Source organism: Mesitornis unicolor, unplaced genomic scaffold (assembly GCF_000695765.1).
Source record: "Mesitornis unicolor isolate BGI_N332 unplaced genomic scaffold, ASM69576v1 scaffold3871, whole genome shotgun sequence".
NCBI classification, from domain to species: Eukaryota; Metazoa; Chordata; class Aves; order Mesitornithiformes; family Mesitornithidae; genus Mesitornis; species Mesitornis unicolor.
Window position 1 is genome coordinate 1 of NW_010165607.1, and position 16,115 is coordinate 16,115.

Below are 16,115 nucleotides of genomic sequence, written 5' to 3' on the forward strand. Positions count from 1 at the left end.
TTTCATTATTATTATTTCATTATTATTCAATATTGGTTTTCCAGCTTATTCATTATCACATCTCTTGGGTTTGTAGAATAGAAATGTGCAGTAATGAGAGATAGAAAGAACTGAGAGAAGGTGAGGCAAGTCAAATAGTCTTCACAAGATACAAAGTATTTTTATAAAAGGTCAAAAATGAATAATTTTGACTTAATGGCATACTAGAAAACAGTAATGCTAACAGAATGAGAAAATGAGAATACATAAACCATAGAAACAAAATGATGAAAAGGGTAATATGTGTGTCAGTAATCAGTGTTTTCATGGGCGTTTGGGTTTTTTTCTTGTTTGTTTTTCCCTTCTTTTTTCCCCCTCTTCCTGTTGGAAATACAGCAGCCAGACCAAATCAGTTTGGTATGCCTGGGATAGTGCCACCATATGTTCCTTCTCAGATGCTTAACATTCCACAGACCTCACTACAAGCAAAACCTGTGGTAAGTATAGCCCTCTGCCCTTCTTGGGAGAAACCTGCCGTGCTCAGCAAGTGAGAATCTAGGTGGGAAAAGTATATTGAATTTTTTTAGCATGGGTGTTCACTGATTGAATTTTAAGTCTGGAACTATAGTTGTGCTACACTCTGGTAGAACAATTTTTGTGGATGTCCAAGATGGCTGAGATCGAATGTATACATTTGAAAAATGCCACTTGGTTTAATAATGTATTTTGGTTTAAAAGAAAAACCTTGTTACCTTCACTTAAGAAAGATCACTTTATTTTAGGCCCAGCAGATGTCCAATCAGGGTGGGGCCCAAGGTCAGGGTCCATACCCATATAATCTCTCTGAGCCAGCCATCACCTTGGAAACAGGTGGAAAAAGTCTTTCTGAGCAGAACAACTACAGTAACATTCCTCACGAAGGAAAACATACACCATTGTATGAACGATCTTCTCCAATAAATCCAGCTCAGAGTGGGAGCCCTAATCATGTGGATTCAACCTATTTTCCTGCCTCTTCTACATCTTCGTCCTCCGACAATGATGAAGGCAATGGAGGTGCAGTGAAGTAAGTTTTTCATGAGGATATTTTCTTACTTGACTTCTGTTAAAATAAATTTATTTTCAAAATCATCCGCCAGTATCCTGAAAGTAGGAAGTCTGCATATTAGTGATACAGTAGACCTTCGGAAAATAGTTCTAGGTCACCGTGACTGCAAACACATCCACAGTTTGCTCGCCTTGTTCCTTAACAAGTGGCAATCCAAAACCAAATAATGTTGGGTGTTTTTCCACTTCTGCCCTTATGTTTTATTGAAAGGAGGAGAGAGAGATTTTGGTAAATGTCAAAAAGGCTTTTGAGTTCTTTACTTTGTGTAAAAGAATTATTCCTACTTCACACTATAATTCATTAAAATTTCAGTAGCTAAAAACGATGAAACTTCACCGAATTTGTAGTGTTTACACTTCTTAAATTTTGGGTTAAAGTGGCTTTGCGAAGAAGCCTGGTGTGAAAGTCAGAAATTCACCATTTAGGACAGTGACTTCAGAGCCCTCATGGACAGGAACAAAGTGGCGACGAAGTTGTTCTTGTTCTCTTCTACTGCCGTGCCTTGTTTACTGCAGAAGTATTTCAGACTTCCACTAGATCACGTGTCTGTCCTTGGCAATAAAGTTGAGCAGACTTTCACTTAATTACTGCTTGCTGGCCTACCAAAGGGGAATTTGAACAGAGGCAGCCTGTGCTTACCTTTGTCTTGTTAGGTGCAGTGGCTTAATGTGTGAGAACCAAAACCTGGTGCTTTAGCAGGTCTGTGATTGCCTCTAAAATTTTGGGGTTGTGTATAATGGTACAAGTATGTATGATGGCTTGGGCTTCATTTTTTTTTTACGCAGTCTGTCAACTTCAAATACAATCGTGGCTTTTCCTTAGTAAGTCAAGTAGGTTTGCATGGCTTCCATGCCGTGTAGAACTGGAAATGTACCTGCTGTAGTAAAAAACTCTGTTTTTCAGCATCTTTGATAGTGTTGGTTTACGCATTTTGTGCAATAAATTTTGAATAAACATAAAAACTGAAATCTAGACAGTGTCACTTTAGTCTTCTAATTGAGGGAAATTACTTGGCATAGTGACAAATATTGAAAGTTCAATCAGGAATTTTTCCTGCATGAACAATATTTAGTCATTTTATTATACAGCTTTTAAATGCAATCAGAATTAATAAATGTCAGTATAAAGTCTCTTCAAGGCTCCTACAAATTGATGTTTCTCATACATAGCATCCCTTAAAATCAGAGTTTCTGGCCCATAGTTCCAGTAACAGTCTCCAAGGATTTATCCCACTGTATCTTAAACAGCACATTAATACTGTGTTTTTCTTTTGTGTTGTGCTTCAGCCATGTCAGTGGGAACAAAATAGGCTGGGAAAAAACAGGAACCCAGTCAGAAAGTCAAGCACGTGGAGAGCTGGGAGACCAAACAAAGGTAATTCCTTAAGTTCGAAACATCACCATTTATTATTTTGTATTAAAGCTTTACAGCAAACTCTTAAGTAAAGTTTTCGGTATTGATCTGTAGGATTTAGTGTGAACTTTTACATATTTTTCTGAACTACAAAGCAATAGCTTTGAAGTACAGTAAGAAATTTTCCATGGAACATTGTGGCATATACATAAAAATGAAAATCCTATTTAGGATGTGTTAGAAAATACTCATTATAAAATAAACCAACAAACTTGTTTACTCCTTAGCTAACAATCTCATCCTTGGATATTGCTACGTGTGTTTACAGTAGTGCCTTATTTTGACTTTTACTAAGGAGTAGAGCAGTCTGACCCTCCATGGATTCAGGGTCCATGTTGTGTGTGTATACATATATAACCTACGGTGTAGCAAGAACAGCTCTAACACACTTTGCAGTGTTGGCCACAGACCATTACAGGTGTATTAAAGCTCGACTGTAATGGTCTGTCCTTGATGACTGCCTGGTATGAATTTCATGTGGTACGTGTTAAAGTAGCTCCATGAGACCAGTTAGAATGTATTGCTACTTAACTGAGTAAGGATGGGATAACTAAGCCCTTGGTAAATATTTAACATTATCTTGTTAAGTTTCTCCAACATTTAAAACCATTGTAAAATTAAGAGTATGATGGTCTCTATTCCACGTTTGAACTGTGCTTAGTAAGAACATTCAAAGCATTTGCACGTAACATCTCTGCATCCTTGTGATGGAACTGTATACCAACTGTTAATTTTGTATCAAAAAACCAATTACAAGTTACTTTATGCTGCAGACAAACAGAACACTTTCTCTGTACCTTTGTCATAGAAATTCCAGTAAACTTGGGCTTTGCGCTTAAAATATCAAGCTGATGATTTCACCCATCAGTGGTTATTATTTTTGCAGACTACGCCCCGTACGATAACTGTATCTGCCTGCAGATTAGTCACCATATGTAAATGCTAATTTGACCTATTGCATTCCTTTCTTCTCTGTATTATGGGCCACGTATGAAGCCTGACACGTCCCAGCTGCGGCCCTGTGTGAGCTGCACAGCCCCGTGTCCTGCAGAGTGGGGGTGAGCGGTGGTGCCTCCCCTGGAGCAGGGCAGAGGATGGGTGGGACATGCTGCACGGCACGTCTGGCTGCCTCTTCAAACACGCAGAGTTAGAGCTGTATAAACAGTGATTAAACTTTCCACTGGATATATGCATGCAGTCTGACTTAAATGCATCCAATTTAATGTATAAATGCTTGTGAGTTTCTTACCTGGTTGTTTTGTTAATATTAAATCACTTCTTCAGCCTTCAGTAGCAGAAGACAGTTGCATCTGTTCAGTGTGACAGGGAGGATTATGAGTACATTCTGTAGATGAACTCATTTCCTAGAGAGGAATATATTAATGAACAAAAAAAAAGAAATATTCAATGACGATTTCAACTGAATAAGCCGTGTGAATTTCTGAGGTAATTTAAAGAGCTGAAAGTCTAGCATAGATCAGACAGGTAGCAGCAATCTTGACAGTCCTTCCACTTGACTTAAATGTCAAAATTCCTTGGTTGTAGTTGTCTCACTGCGTGATAATACATGACAAAGGTATGCTCATCTCATTTGGGAGGAGGTATGTTACCAAAGGGAAAAAAAACCACTTTTCACTGTGGCAGTTTTTCAGCTTAGGTTTTGAATACCACTGGAGCAGATCCAGGGAGAACCTGAGTAGTGCAAACAGGAAATTTAGGGCTTTTTGTCCTCTTTTCCTCATCCCCCTAGTAACGGGGACTTCTATAAACTTCTCTTTGTGGTCCAGCATCACTGACTTTTAGTTGTTGGGGTAACAGAAGACAGGGACAAAAAGCTTTTAAGCCAATAAAGAAATATACTTGGTAATATAACACGAATTAATAGAGCTGTGATAGCTCATGTGTTTATAAAAACACTTTGTATTAGTGTATTGTGTTAAAGTGTTCTGGTTTGCAGGTTTTAAGCATTTTTTCTGTATATTTTCATTTTTATGAATAAGATGAAGTTTGGCTTACCAACTAAAATATAATCTTTAAGTAATGTCCTCTTTGATTGTGTGCTTAAAATATAATCTGAAAATAATGTTGCCCCTCTGATATTTTCCTAGCATGTGTTTTTACTAATATATACCTTCCTGTGGAAGGTTTCTGGAGGTTGTGTGGGGCTTGGGTGTTTTTCTTCATAGAATCACAGAATCATTAAGGTTGGAAGAGACCGCTAAGATCAGGTCTAACCATCAACCTAACACCACCACGTCCACTAAACCGTGTCCTGAAGTGCCACATCCACGCTCCTCTTGAACACCTCCAGGGATGGTGACTCCACCACTGCCTTGGGCAGCCCCTGCCAGTGCTTGACCACTCTGTCAGTAAATAAATTTTTCCTCATATTCAATCTAAACCAATCAGAGCAACTTGAGGCCATTTCCTCTTGTGCTGTCACTGGTTACATGGAAGAAGACACCAACACCCACCTCACTACAACCTCCTTTCAGTCCACTCATCTCTAAACTAAACCCTCCCTCAGCTGCTCCCCATCATTCTTGTTCTCCAGACCCCTCCCCAGCTCCGTTGCCCTTCTCTGGACACGCTCCAGCGCCTCAGTGGCCCTCTTGAAGTGAGGGGCCCAGAACTGAAGACAGGAGTCGAGGTGCAGCCTCACCAATGCTGAGTATGAGGGCACAATCACTTCACTACTGCTGGCCACAGTTTCTGCTACAAGCCAGGATGCCAGAATGTGGTTTTTACATGCATGTTTGTATTTTTCATAAGGGCCTGAAGTGAAAAGGCTGAGCTTGTTTGGGCCTAATTTTTTATGTTACTTGTTCTGTGGGATTTCATGACTTTAGCCATTTCTTTTTCAGCTTTGCTTTTGAAATCTTGTGGAGCATATGAAATTTTCTTGGTAAATTGTGAAAATACTCTTCCTGGAGAAAATAATTTTATGTTGGTTGTTTAAAAAAAATCAATTGGAAGGCTTTTGAGTCCAGATACTCTGTATTGTAAATGTCTTTAAATAGAGCTGTGTAGTTCTTCCTGCTTCATTTAGAAATGCAAACTGAGAAGAGATGTGTTAATGCAATTCTAGATAAATTCTAGACTTTGTGACTGTCAGTTAACCCATTTAATTGATGGTATCTTGGAAATACTTAGTTAAGACCTCATTCACATTTCATTAAGAGGTCATCAGTCCCTCTTCGTATTGTGCAATTAAGAATTAAAGAAAACAGGAATTGCCGTTAATAAATTAAAGCTTTACCATAATATATTTTTTCTGCTAGCTAGCAGTGTTTACTGAAAGTTTACAGTTTCTGAAAATCCTTTAGCCACCTTTGGATAATTGATTTGACATACTGATAGGCCATGATGTGAAGGCTTACCCACTTCGTTGTGGGTGAAGAAGGAAATGTGCTGTTTCTCTTGGCTGATCTCCTGGTATGTTTCTGTACACATTCAAAAGCACTTTGTTTGGTATGTTCTGTTACAGGCAGAAGGTTCCTCCAGTGCTTCTTCAGGAAGTCAGGCAGCTGATGGCAAAGGAAATCAAACCAGTAATCCACAAATCCCATGCCTGTTGTCAATGCCCACCAGAAACCACATGGATATTACTACCCCTCCATTACCTCCTGTAGCACCTGAAGTATTAAGAGTGGCAGAACACAGGCACAAGAAGGGGTTAATGTATCCCTACATCTTTCATGTCCTAACCAAGGTATGGCACTTAAAAATTATTTACTGTGAAATTATAATTCTGTAAAGGTAATTGCTCTTACGTTTCTGGTAATTGCTCTTAAATTTACTCTTACATAAAGAGTATCATAAATTTACAGCCTTCTTAATGTTTTGAGTTTTGATCTATTTTTTTGCCCCTGTTTTCTAACCACTGGTCTGGTTTAGTACATTATTCCAACAAATATGAGGTGACTGTAATTAGAGGTGTATACTTAAAAAATGAATCCTTTTTCCTGAATATATGCAGATATTTTTCTATCTCTGCATATGTGTGTGTGTGTGCGCGCGTTTTTTATATAGAGTCCATTTCAATCTAAAAAATCCTGCCTGTGTGCTTTGGTGTCTGTGCCAATTCTTCTCTGTTTTCAGTGTTCAGAAATACTTGGATTGTTTTCCCTCACAGTCTGATCCCTCCCATCCCTGGTAGCTAGCCCTGATAGAAACAGAGCAGCTCTAAGAAACCTCTTTTGTATAATCCTAAAATGTAATTACAAACTCGATGTTCTGAATATCTGTTCCTTTTAGTTTGGCAGAACATTTCTGATAACTTTTTTTTTGTTTGGCTTTTTGGTTTTTATGGGCTAGCCTTCAGATTTCAGGTAAGCTGCAAGCATTTTCACGCAGCTGAGGACTCTCTGCTCAGTGTGTCCAGTAAAAAAACAAACCTACCTGAATAAGGCCACATAAGGACACGTTGAAAAGCAATTGCAGAGCTTCTAACAGAAATAGGCAGTGATAACCTGCTTTGGTGCGTGTGAACACTTGCTGAAGTCTGCTTTCTGTTGAACCGGGAGGGAGCCAGAGCAGTGGCGTTCCTGCACAGCTCTGTATTCAACTTAATCTAGTCTCCAAAGTTCATTGCTCCTTCTGAGTGCAAATACATGAGTCCCTGAACAAGACAACTTTAATCTTCCTCTTCAGTGTTCAAAATGCTTAGTACTGGTTCTCGTACATCAAGCCCATTCGGTGTACATATTTGTACAGCATCTAGCAAAATGGCAATGTCCACATCCTGATAACTTGCATTCCTCTTAAAATTCCACTTCAGGACATTAAGGACTGTAGGTGAGGATCTGATATCCATGAAAAGAAAAGTTTTTGAATCATGGTTGAGGTTTGGGTTTCCTATTTTCGATGTGTTTGTTTTGCACCATAGCTTGTATTGTTGTCATCTTCTGCTTTTTTATCAAAGGAAAGTGGGGAAGAATCAAAAGGCATATGAAGGCCGTTGATGCCAGTTCTGTTTCAGACTTTGCATAGCCAAATATTCTTAGTACATGTAAATACTACTTGTTATTTATTCATAGAATTATAGTATCGTTTAGGTTGGCAAAGACCTTTAAGGTCATCAAGTCCAACTGTTAACCTAACACTGCAATGTCCACCACTAAACCATGTCCCTAGTGCTATGTCTACCTGTCTTTTAAATACGTGCAGATGGTGACTCCACCATTTTCCTGGGCAGCCCCTTTCAGTGCTTGACAATGCTTTCAGGGAAGAAATTTTTCCTCATATCCAATCTAACCCTCCCCTGGCACAACTTGAGGCCATTTCCTCTGTACTATTGGATGTTACTTGAGAGAAGAGAACAACCCGTCCTTGCTACTCCCTCCTTTCAGGGAACCATAGAGGGTGATGAGGTCTCCCCTCACCTCCTCTTCTCCAGGCTGAACCCCTCCCAGCTCCCTCAGCCGCTCCCCATCATTCTTGTGCTGCAGACCCCTTCCCAGCTCTGTTGCCCTTCTCGGGCCATGCTCCAGCACTCAATGCCCTTCTTGTAATGAAGGGCCCAAAACTGAACACTGGAGTCGAGGTGCAGCCTCACCAGTGCCCAGTACAGGGGAAGGATCCCTGCTTTTGTCCTGGCCACATCATTGCTGTTACAGGCCGGGATGCTGTTGGGCTTCTCAGCCACCTGGTGTGCACATTGCTGGCTCATGTTCAGGTGGATGTTGACCAACACCCCAAGATTCTTTTCCACCAAGCAGCTCTCCAGCCACTCATCCCCAAGCCTGTAGCATTGCATGGGGTGGTTGTGACCCAAGTGCAGGACCCGGCACTTGGCCTTGTTGAACCTCATGCAATTGGACTTGGCCCATCGATCCAGCCTGGCCAGGTCCCTCTGCAGAGCCTGTCTACCCTCAGGTAGATGGATACTCCTCCTATCTCACAATGAGAAGAAATGAATTAAATGCTTGCATTTGTGAAATTCACTCCCAGAAAGAGAAAAGAAAGTCAAACTGGAGATGGCTGCATCACAAGTAAATCAGTACTGCTTAAGAGTGTTTTTCGTTCCTCATTCTCTGAAATGCATTTGAACAAGTACATACTGGGGACCTAAAGTATACTGTAGGTGTGCTGACAGATACCTTGTTGTATAATTGTGGGATTCTTTAGAAATTTGCACATGGAGATGTTCCAGATGGTGTTGCTGTTACCTATAGAGATCTTTCAGACATACCTTATACCTAAAGTAGCACTATGTGAGTTGACACTATCCTAATGTAATCACTCCAAGATGTCACCTACAGTATTCATACTGGGACGGTTTAAATGTTTTTTTTTAAGTGAACATTTTACACTGCCATTTTGAGAGAGAATGTTGGAAGGTTCTTTCATACTTTTTTCTGAAAAGGTATAAAATGCTAAAGCTTTATGTGCTTTCAAAACCAACCTGTCTTATGTAATTCCTAGTTAAAAATTTTTGGCCAGGTCTTCTCATAATGTTTTTGACAGTGAGATCCCAATGGTGTTTCAAATCCTTGCACCAAAAAGTCAAGTTAGTTTTAGACAGCATGAGTATTTTTAAAACTAACTGCCTGAATCTAGATCAGCTTCAAATGTGCTTTCACTGTCTATAAGCACATTACTGTATTTTCTGATGTGCTATTTCACTCTTCAGAATATCCGTATTTGAAGATCAATATTTCGGTAATTCTCACCTGCAGATAGTCCAGACAAAAAAAAAGGGTGTGTGATGGAGAAGAGAAAGAGAAAAGCAACAGGGATAATCAGAGCCTGGAGACCTGCTGTTGGAGAAAAGCAAGTAGGCTGTAGGGTAGTCCTCCGCTGGTGTTACCTTCACGTACATAAAATCCATGTTACTGCTGAATTACATTTTTCTTGACTAGATGAGATTTATATTAGAGCTGGATTGAGTTACCATGCGTATCTAAATACCTTCTGTTCACTATAACATGGCATATTTTTTTGCTTTCTTTCATGCAAAAGGGTGAAATCAAAATTGCCGTTTCTATAGAAGATGAAGCCAACAAAGACCTGCCTCCTGCTGCTCTCCTTTATAGGCCAGTTCGTCAGTATGTTTACGGAGTCCTGTTTAGTTTGGCAGAAAGCAGAAAGAAAACTGAAAGACTTGCTTTTAGGAAGAACAGACTTCCACCAGAATGTATGTACTGCGGAATCCATTCTTTATTTCTCTTCCCTTTGCTGTTTTCATATCCATTTGCACCGTGATTTGAATGAGAATAGTTACTAAGATTTCATCAATGTAGCTAACGCTGGAGGAATTTTTGACTTATTTGTTCCACGGATGATGGCAAAGGATGATGTTAATTTGAAGTTATATTTCCTGCAGTAGTTTAAGAACTGGAAATGTTACCATTTCTAAGCAAGCTCTGGGGTTTGTTTTTTAAAACATAAACTCAAGCTGCTGTCAGGCTTGCAGCAAATAACGTCAGTTTGTGATGTGATTTTCAAAGTTTATGGCAGAACTTGATTGTAGGAAACTTTTATTCTGTGCATGTGCATACAGATTTGGATACTTTTTTTTAAAAATGAGAGGTGTATATGTTAACTTTCCCTGTCTTCCCAAATGTGTAATTACATTTAGTTCAGTGAAATTTGCAGATCTCTAGCACCTTCTAGGTATTGGCATATAAATAAAAACTTGGTGTAAAATCCACAGAAGTCAGGTGTTAATGTAAGGAAAGGTAGATCTGGGTAAGACAGACTAAACTTTTGCAAGCGGACTTGTCAGAAGGTCCTTTTGCTAATTCAGAAGAATGAGAGTTAATCTTCATGTTAATCTGGAAGTTGTCTTTTTAGTGTTCTGCTTCCAGGAATTACTGTCATTCCAGAAAATTCAACCTCCTCATTCTTGAGTGTTTCTCTTATAATGAAATGCATACAAGAAGATGATTGAACTTTACAGTAGCACCTTATAAAGGTTAAAGGAATGCCAAAGCATTAAGTGGATGGCAGCAGGAGCAGAAGTATTTATATGTAGGAGTCTGCTGTCACTAGGCTAAATTTAAGAATCAGATATTTAGAATGTATGAAAGCATCATTCACAGTCTTCATGTGTAGAAGGATAAAAATAAGAATCAGTTGTAAACTCAGTTCATTCCCTTTTCTCTTCCCATTTTTAATTGCAAAATGTTTTTGTATGTTCATAGCAGAGATTATAATCTTCCAGTGATGTTTGAAAAACTCAGTCAGTTATTTTATGGGAAGCAGTATTTACCCTGCATGAATAATATCTCTGCACACGTGTAGTCACCAACTTCTTTATTCTTTATGCTCGTGCGACACAGTAGTATTTCAGGTTACGAGGTTATTTCAGGATTAAAATAGTGACATTATTTGCAGCATTCATTTATCCTCATTAGACTTCTGCCCTAAAAAGTGTACTACAGCGTTTGTAGTGATGAAATAGCTGCGTGCTGATGGTCTGCTTCAGTTTTCGGAATGTTTTTATCGTGTAAACCTGGAAAGTTCTCTGTAGAGTCCTGTATAATCTCTATTCTCTTAATTTATACTGCTTTTCAGTGATTTATTTTTCAGTGGAGGGTAAGAACGTTACTACTGACTTGGTTTAGTTACAAGAGCTCCAGCAAATCTTGCTGCAGAACGCGTTCAGCTACTGACCTACTTCTATCTTAGGACTGACCATGCTCTGAGACAAAAATAAGAATAAAATTGAACATCTGCCCAAAAGGTAGTTGCTTCACTACAAGGCTAACAATGTCAGTGAAGATGGATTTGAGCTAAGATGCAAGCAGGTGCTTTGAAAGGGCTGTGTTGCGGGGAACACATTTATTTTGGTCACCTCTCTTGCGCAGCCTGCTCAATTCTTGCTGCTTTGTAAGACACAAGAGAGAATAGTGTCTCACAGGGGCAAGAGCAGCTTTCTCAGATCAATTGGTTACACTCCTTAGTCCTTGCTAACTTTTCTGAAGACCCAGACTATAATGAACTAGTGATGCTGATTCTCCTTCAGTGCCTTAATTTTTTTGCTGCTCTCAAAAATGTGTAAGCTATGAAATACAGTCATTAAGATAAGAAAGTTTAAGAATTAAGTGGCATTAATAGAACTAAGAAATTAATTTCTAAATAAATAAATGTATATTCTCAAGATTTATATACAGAGGTAATTAGTATATTAATATCTAAGTTCCTGTCATCTTTGTACAGCTCATAACACTGGCAACATAATTGTGCATGAGTAAATGGCAAGTGTATTGCATGCGAGGATGATAGGAGACTATGAAAAATACGTAATAAACTGACGCATCAGTATTATTACTAAATATATAGACAGCAAGATCATGGATCTTTCACAAAATGGATTGCTTCCTGTCTTTTAAATCATTATTATTTTGATGTACTTGAAAAGCCAATAAAAACCGAGATCTGTTGGAAGAGGTGGTCAGTGAGGGTCTTTAGTGATAATTGTCTGCTAAGTAACGCCTTTGCTGTACGCGTCCTCATCTCTGCTCCTGGAGGATATGGAAAGCTGAATCACAAAGTTTTTGATAATGCTTTTACTGCCAAGGGCACAGCATTGGCTGTGCTGCCCTTCCTTCTGAGGAGATGGAAGCCAAGGGTCTGACTTGCTTTTCTTTTCAAGCTCTGAAAGGGGTGATTTCCCATGTTCTGATAAATGCCTGTGTGTAGATAAAACCATCGGCCCTTTCCACTCTGTGGAAAAATGCACACTTGAACAAGCTGTCCTAACTCCTGGTTGGATCCAAAGGTTTGTTATTTTAAGCCTAGCGACCTTGTGATATACCGTTCTCCATCAAGGATGTATTCAGCCCGTGCTGCTTCTGCCAAAAGGACAGCTGTGTCTTGGTCAGTAGCCCCCTACAAAATCAAGCATGCTTAGCTAGAGCTGTGCTGTCAGTAAAGATTATGAGGTTAAAAATGAGGCTTGATTAATCTGCATTAGCTAGCTCATCTTGTCGTGGTATTAGGTACCTCAGGTCTCATGTTTGGTTCATGAAAAAAATGCAGAGAGAATACCAAAAGCACCTGAGCTGTAGTTAGCAACAAGGGCTCTAACAGACAGCTGGTGCATGCAGGATGCTGTTGCTAAAGACTAGGGCTTGTAACAGCATTCATGTGTTTTATCAAGCAGGTTCCCCTAATGCAGATTGATGCTGACCCTTTTTGCTTGGATTGACCTTAAAGTGTCAGGAGGGTAACGTTTAAAGCAGATGTCAATATGCTGCAGTTGCTTAGGCTGCTTCAAGTATTCAGATCTGCTGAGCGGCAGCTGGAGGAGGTTTAGTATGAAAACCAGTAGAATTAGCCCTGTTGCTGAACACACGCTGGTCCTGAGTGTTCGTTGTAGCTAACACAATCTTCAGGGTAGACGTTGCTTATCTCCAAGTGGAAGTCCTGGGTGGAAAGCACAAAATGTTCCTCTGAGGACGGAGATCCTCAGCAGTTGAGGAAGGCGGGGGTTTTGGAGGCAGTCCCAGTACAGAGACGACAAAGGTGTAAGAAATGCCCTGGAGATATAAGAGGATAGGGACAAGTCCTCAATTCATGTTAAATGCTAAATTTGAGTGAACAGTGCTACTTTTCAGCTGACCCAGCTGTAATTTCTCATCCCCAGCACTCAGAGGGTACTGTTTTAATGCATTTCATATTAAACCATTCTGCAAGAAGTATAGCTGCCTTACCCATCATAACCGTTACTCTGCAAAACTTTGAAGGCAGACAGGGTGGCTCTCCAGGGTGACCTCTGCAGGTAGCATGTTCCTGGAGATGGTGTGTTTTGAGGGCACTGAGGTGCTCTTCCCTTAATCCCATGAAGTCATGGAAGTTGTTATCCCCAGATTAAAAGCTTTTGAACCAAATTTGAATGTTGAAACATAGGATTGCAAATAGAAAACGTAAAGTATTCCCTCCTTTTAAGCTTGAGGTCTTTACGTGTGAAATACATGTGAAAGAATCAGTAGTTTGTGATGTGTGCAGCTGTGTCCTTGCTGTTGACTGCTGGCTCCGGAGTGGTAGGAGCTGTGGAGGTCATCATGTGAGGTGCTCACCTGTGATGTGTGAATTGAGTCTGCTTGCCTCTAGTGGGGGCATCCAGAACCAGGAAACTGAGTGCAGCTGGAAATACCGCCTGTGTTCTCAATAGGAGGTTGAAGGAAAAAAAAAAAAGAAAAAGAAAGAAAAAGAAAACAAAAGACCTCCAAAACACAAGCAACTATTTTATGTCACTTGTCAACAGTTTAGGGTCTTTTTACTGCTGACAGATAAATGTTCTGCATAGCAGCCTCATTGTATTTCCTATCTGTTTGCTGAGAGCTAGGAAGCTTTGGTCCAAAAGTATCTCTTGCTTCTGAGACCTAAAGCAATTAAACAAGTCTTGGAAAGTCTACATAAAATCCATCCTTTTATTTGTTCACATTTACTGTCCCAGGCCTGAACGAGAAGTGAACACCAGTGTGTGATAAACTGCATGTGAATAACACAGCAGCTTAGCTGGCTGTTAAAGCCCATCTTGTGTGGTGTGGGGACATATAAAAACTGGTAGCAACCAAAGTAGAACATGGTTTTGTAGTGAGGCTACCAACTAAATATATCAGAGTATTTCTTTTCATTGCTGCATGTTATCTTTGTAAAACTTAGCCTGAGCTCTGTGTAATGTAGTCATAATGCTAGAGCAGTTTTATTGCAGAGAAGTGTGAGAGCACTTCGGGACGTTCTTGAGCTGCTTTTTTAAAATCCAAATCATAATCTCTGCCATGGTTTGCCTACCCTTACCTATAACATTACTTGTAAGGCTGGTGGCTGATTGCTGAAGGAGACTTTGGAGCTGTAAGGGCTGGCCTGGCACTCGTAGGACTCTCTTCTGGGTCCATAACAGAAAGATTTCCCGTAGAAAGAGCTGCTCTGCGGCTGCGGGAGGCTCACAGGGCTGTAACCTGAAGCTGTGCTAACAAGCTCCATTGGTCTTTCCACACCACATAACTGGGCTCTGAGTTAAGGAGGAGGCAAACAAATTTTGAGCAGTGTCAAACTTGGGGTCATTCCAAGGCCAAAGGTATCATTTCCTAGTCTTAACTTCTTTTCTTTCGTTTATTTTTTTAAAACTTGTGTTCTGGTTTGGTTGCCTTCAGATGTAAAAAAGGGAGATGTTTTAGCAGCAATATAGAGTTAGATAGTCCTTTCTTTGACACGGATGAAAGGAAGCTTAGCAGACAAAAAATACTAACCTCTTAATAGAAAGCAGTGCAGTAAATTGAAAGGCTTATGTAAGGTAATGTTTCGTAAACTTTTTAGGCAAAAAACCCCCAAACTGCTCATATTTGAGATCTCGTTCCATTGTAGTAGTTGAACAACTGCAAACAAGTATAACATAAGTTTTAAATCTGATGTGGATAAAATCACTGGGATCATACTGTTCTTAAAAGACCAGAGATGAAATACATTTGTATTTATGTACTGGTTTTATTTATCACGGTAGGTTTTTGATCAATGACACAGGTATTTTAAGAAGGGAAAATTGCATTTTCAAATAATGCTGATTGTTTTAGAAGAATACACGAAGTTCCCCTATGTTGTATATTCGAAAATACTACTGTGGCACTCCTCGTGTACACCTGCCTGCATGCGGTTTGTAAGCGATCGCAATTGAAAGGTGATCCCTACGGAGTTTGATTTACCAATTTGACAGTGTAATCCAGAACATTGCCATCTATCACAATCTCAAAGTGATGCTTTTTGGATCAAAATCTCTTGCAGACAAACTTTTAAATATAAGCTGCTTTTTAACTAGGAATGTTTTCTTTCAACTGTTGCCTTCTTGTAGTTTCACCAGTGATAATTAAAGAATGGGCTGCTTACAAAGGCAAATCTCCTCAGACCCCTGAGCTGGTGGAAGCACTTGCGTTCAGGGAATGGACCTGTCCTAATCTGAAGAAGCTGTGGCTGGGAAAAGCAGTAGAAGACAAGAACCGAAGAATGAGGGCATTTTTGGCCTGTATGAGATCAGATACACCAGCAATGCTCAACCCAACTAATGTGCCCACTCATCTTATGGTGCTTTGTTGTGTACTAAGGTCAGTATTACCCTAAGGTAAAACAGAACAAAGGAAAGGTTTTACTGCATAATCTCACTGACATACTTAATTTGGATTAAACCATGAGTATACAAAGTGTTAATTCATATTTGCAGTGTCAGTAGGAGAAGGGGTTTGTCTTGGTTTTACAGCATCGCTGCTGTGAGTCTTAAATGCATGCTGTATATTCAGCGTTTCTCTCTTCAGTCTCCTGAGGACTGAAGGGAGAAGGAAAAAAAAATCTCATGTTGCAGAGAGGCCACTGTAGCATTTGTAAAGCAAAAGAATGTTCAGGGAACAGCTGCGTAGCAGCTTAGCAGGATGCAAAGTTCCCGTGAATGATACCCTGCCTAGGATGGGTCAGGTTCCCTGGGTTAGAATTGCTCATCTAGTTGAGATGATCATAACCAACAGTTGAAGTATTAATTCTGTGCTTCAGCTTTTCAAAGAGAAAGTCACAAGGTCCAAAATACCTACCTGTTTAATTTCAGATTGAAAATTGACTGAAGAATTGAGAGATGCTTAACCTCTGAGGAAAGGGGTGATTATTTCAACAACAACTAGCT

General features: G+C 39.8%; 1 protein-coding gene across 1 annotated transcript in view; it reads left to right on the forward strand.

Annotated features, from left to right (window-relative positions):
* The first annotated feature begins 383 nt into the window (after window positions 1-383).
* Window positions 384-16,115, forward strand: part of FAM120A (family with sequence similarity 120A) — a 31,726-nt gene continuing 15,994 nt past the window's right edge. The window contains exons 1-6 of the mRNA XM_010194674.1: window positions 384-476; window positions 762-1,045; window positions 2,374-2,461; window positions 5,988-6,212; window positions 9,464-9,638; window positions 15,300-15,549. Of these exons, the coding sequence (XP_010192976.1) occupies window positions 399-476; window positions 762-1,045; window positions 2,374-2,461; window positions 5,988-6,212; window positions 9,464-9,638; window positions 15,300-15,549 (1,100 nt within the window). The 5' untranslated portion in view covers window positions 384-398. The remainder of the gene's footprint in view (window positions 477-761; window positions 1,046-2,373; window positions 2,462-5,987; window positions 6,213-9,463; window positions 9,639-15,299; window positions 15,550-16,115) is intronic.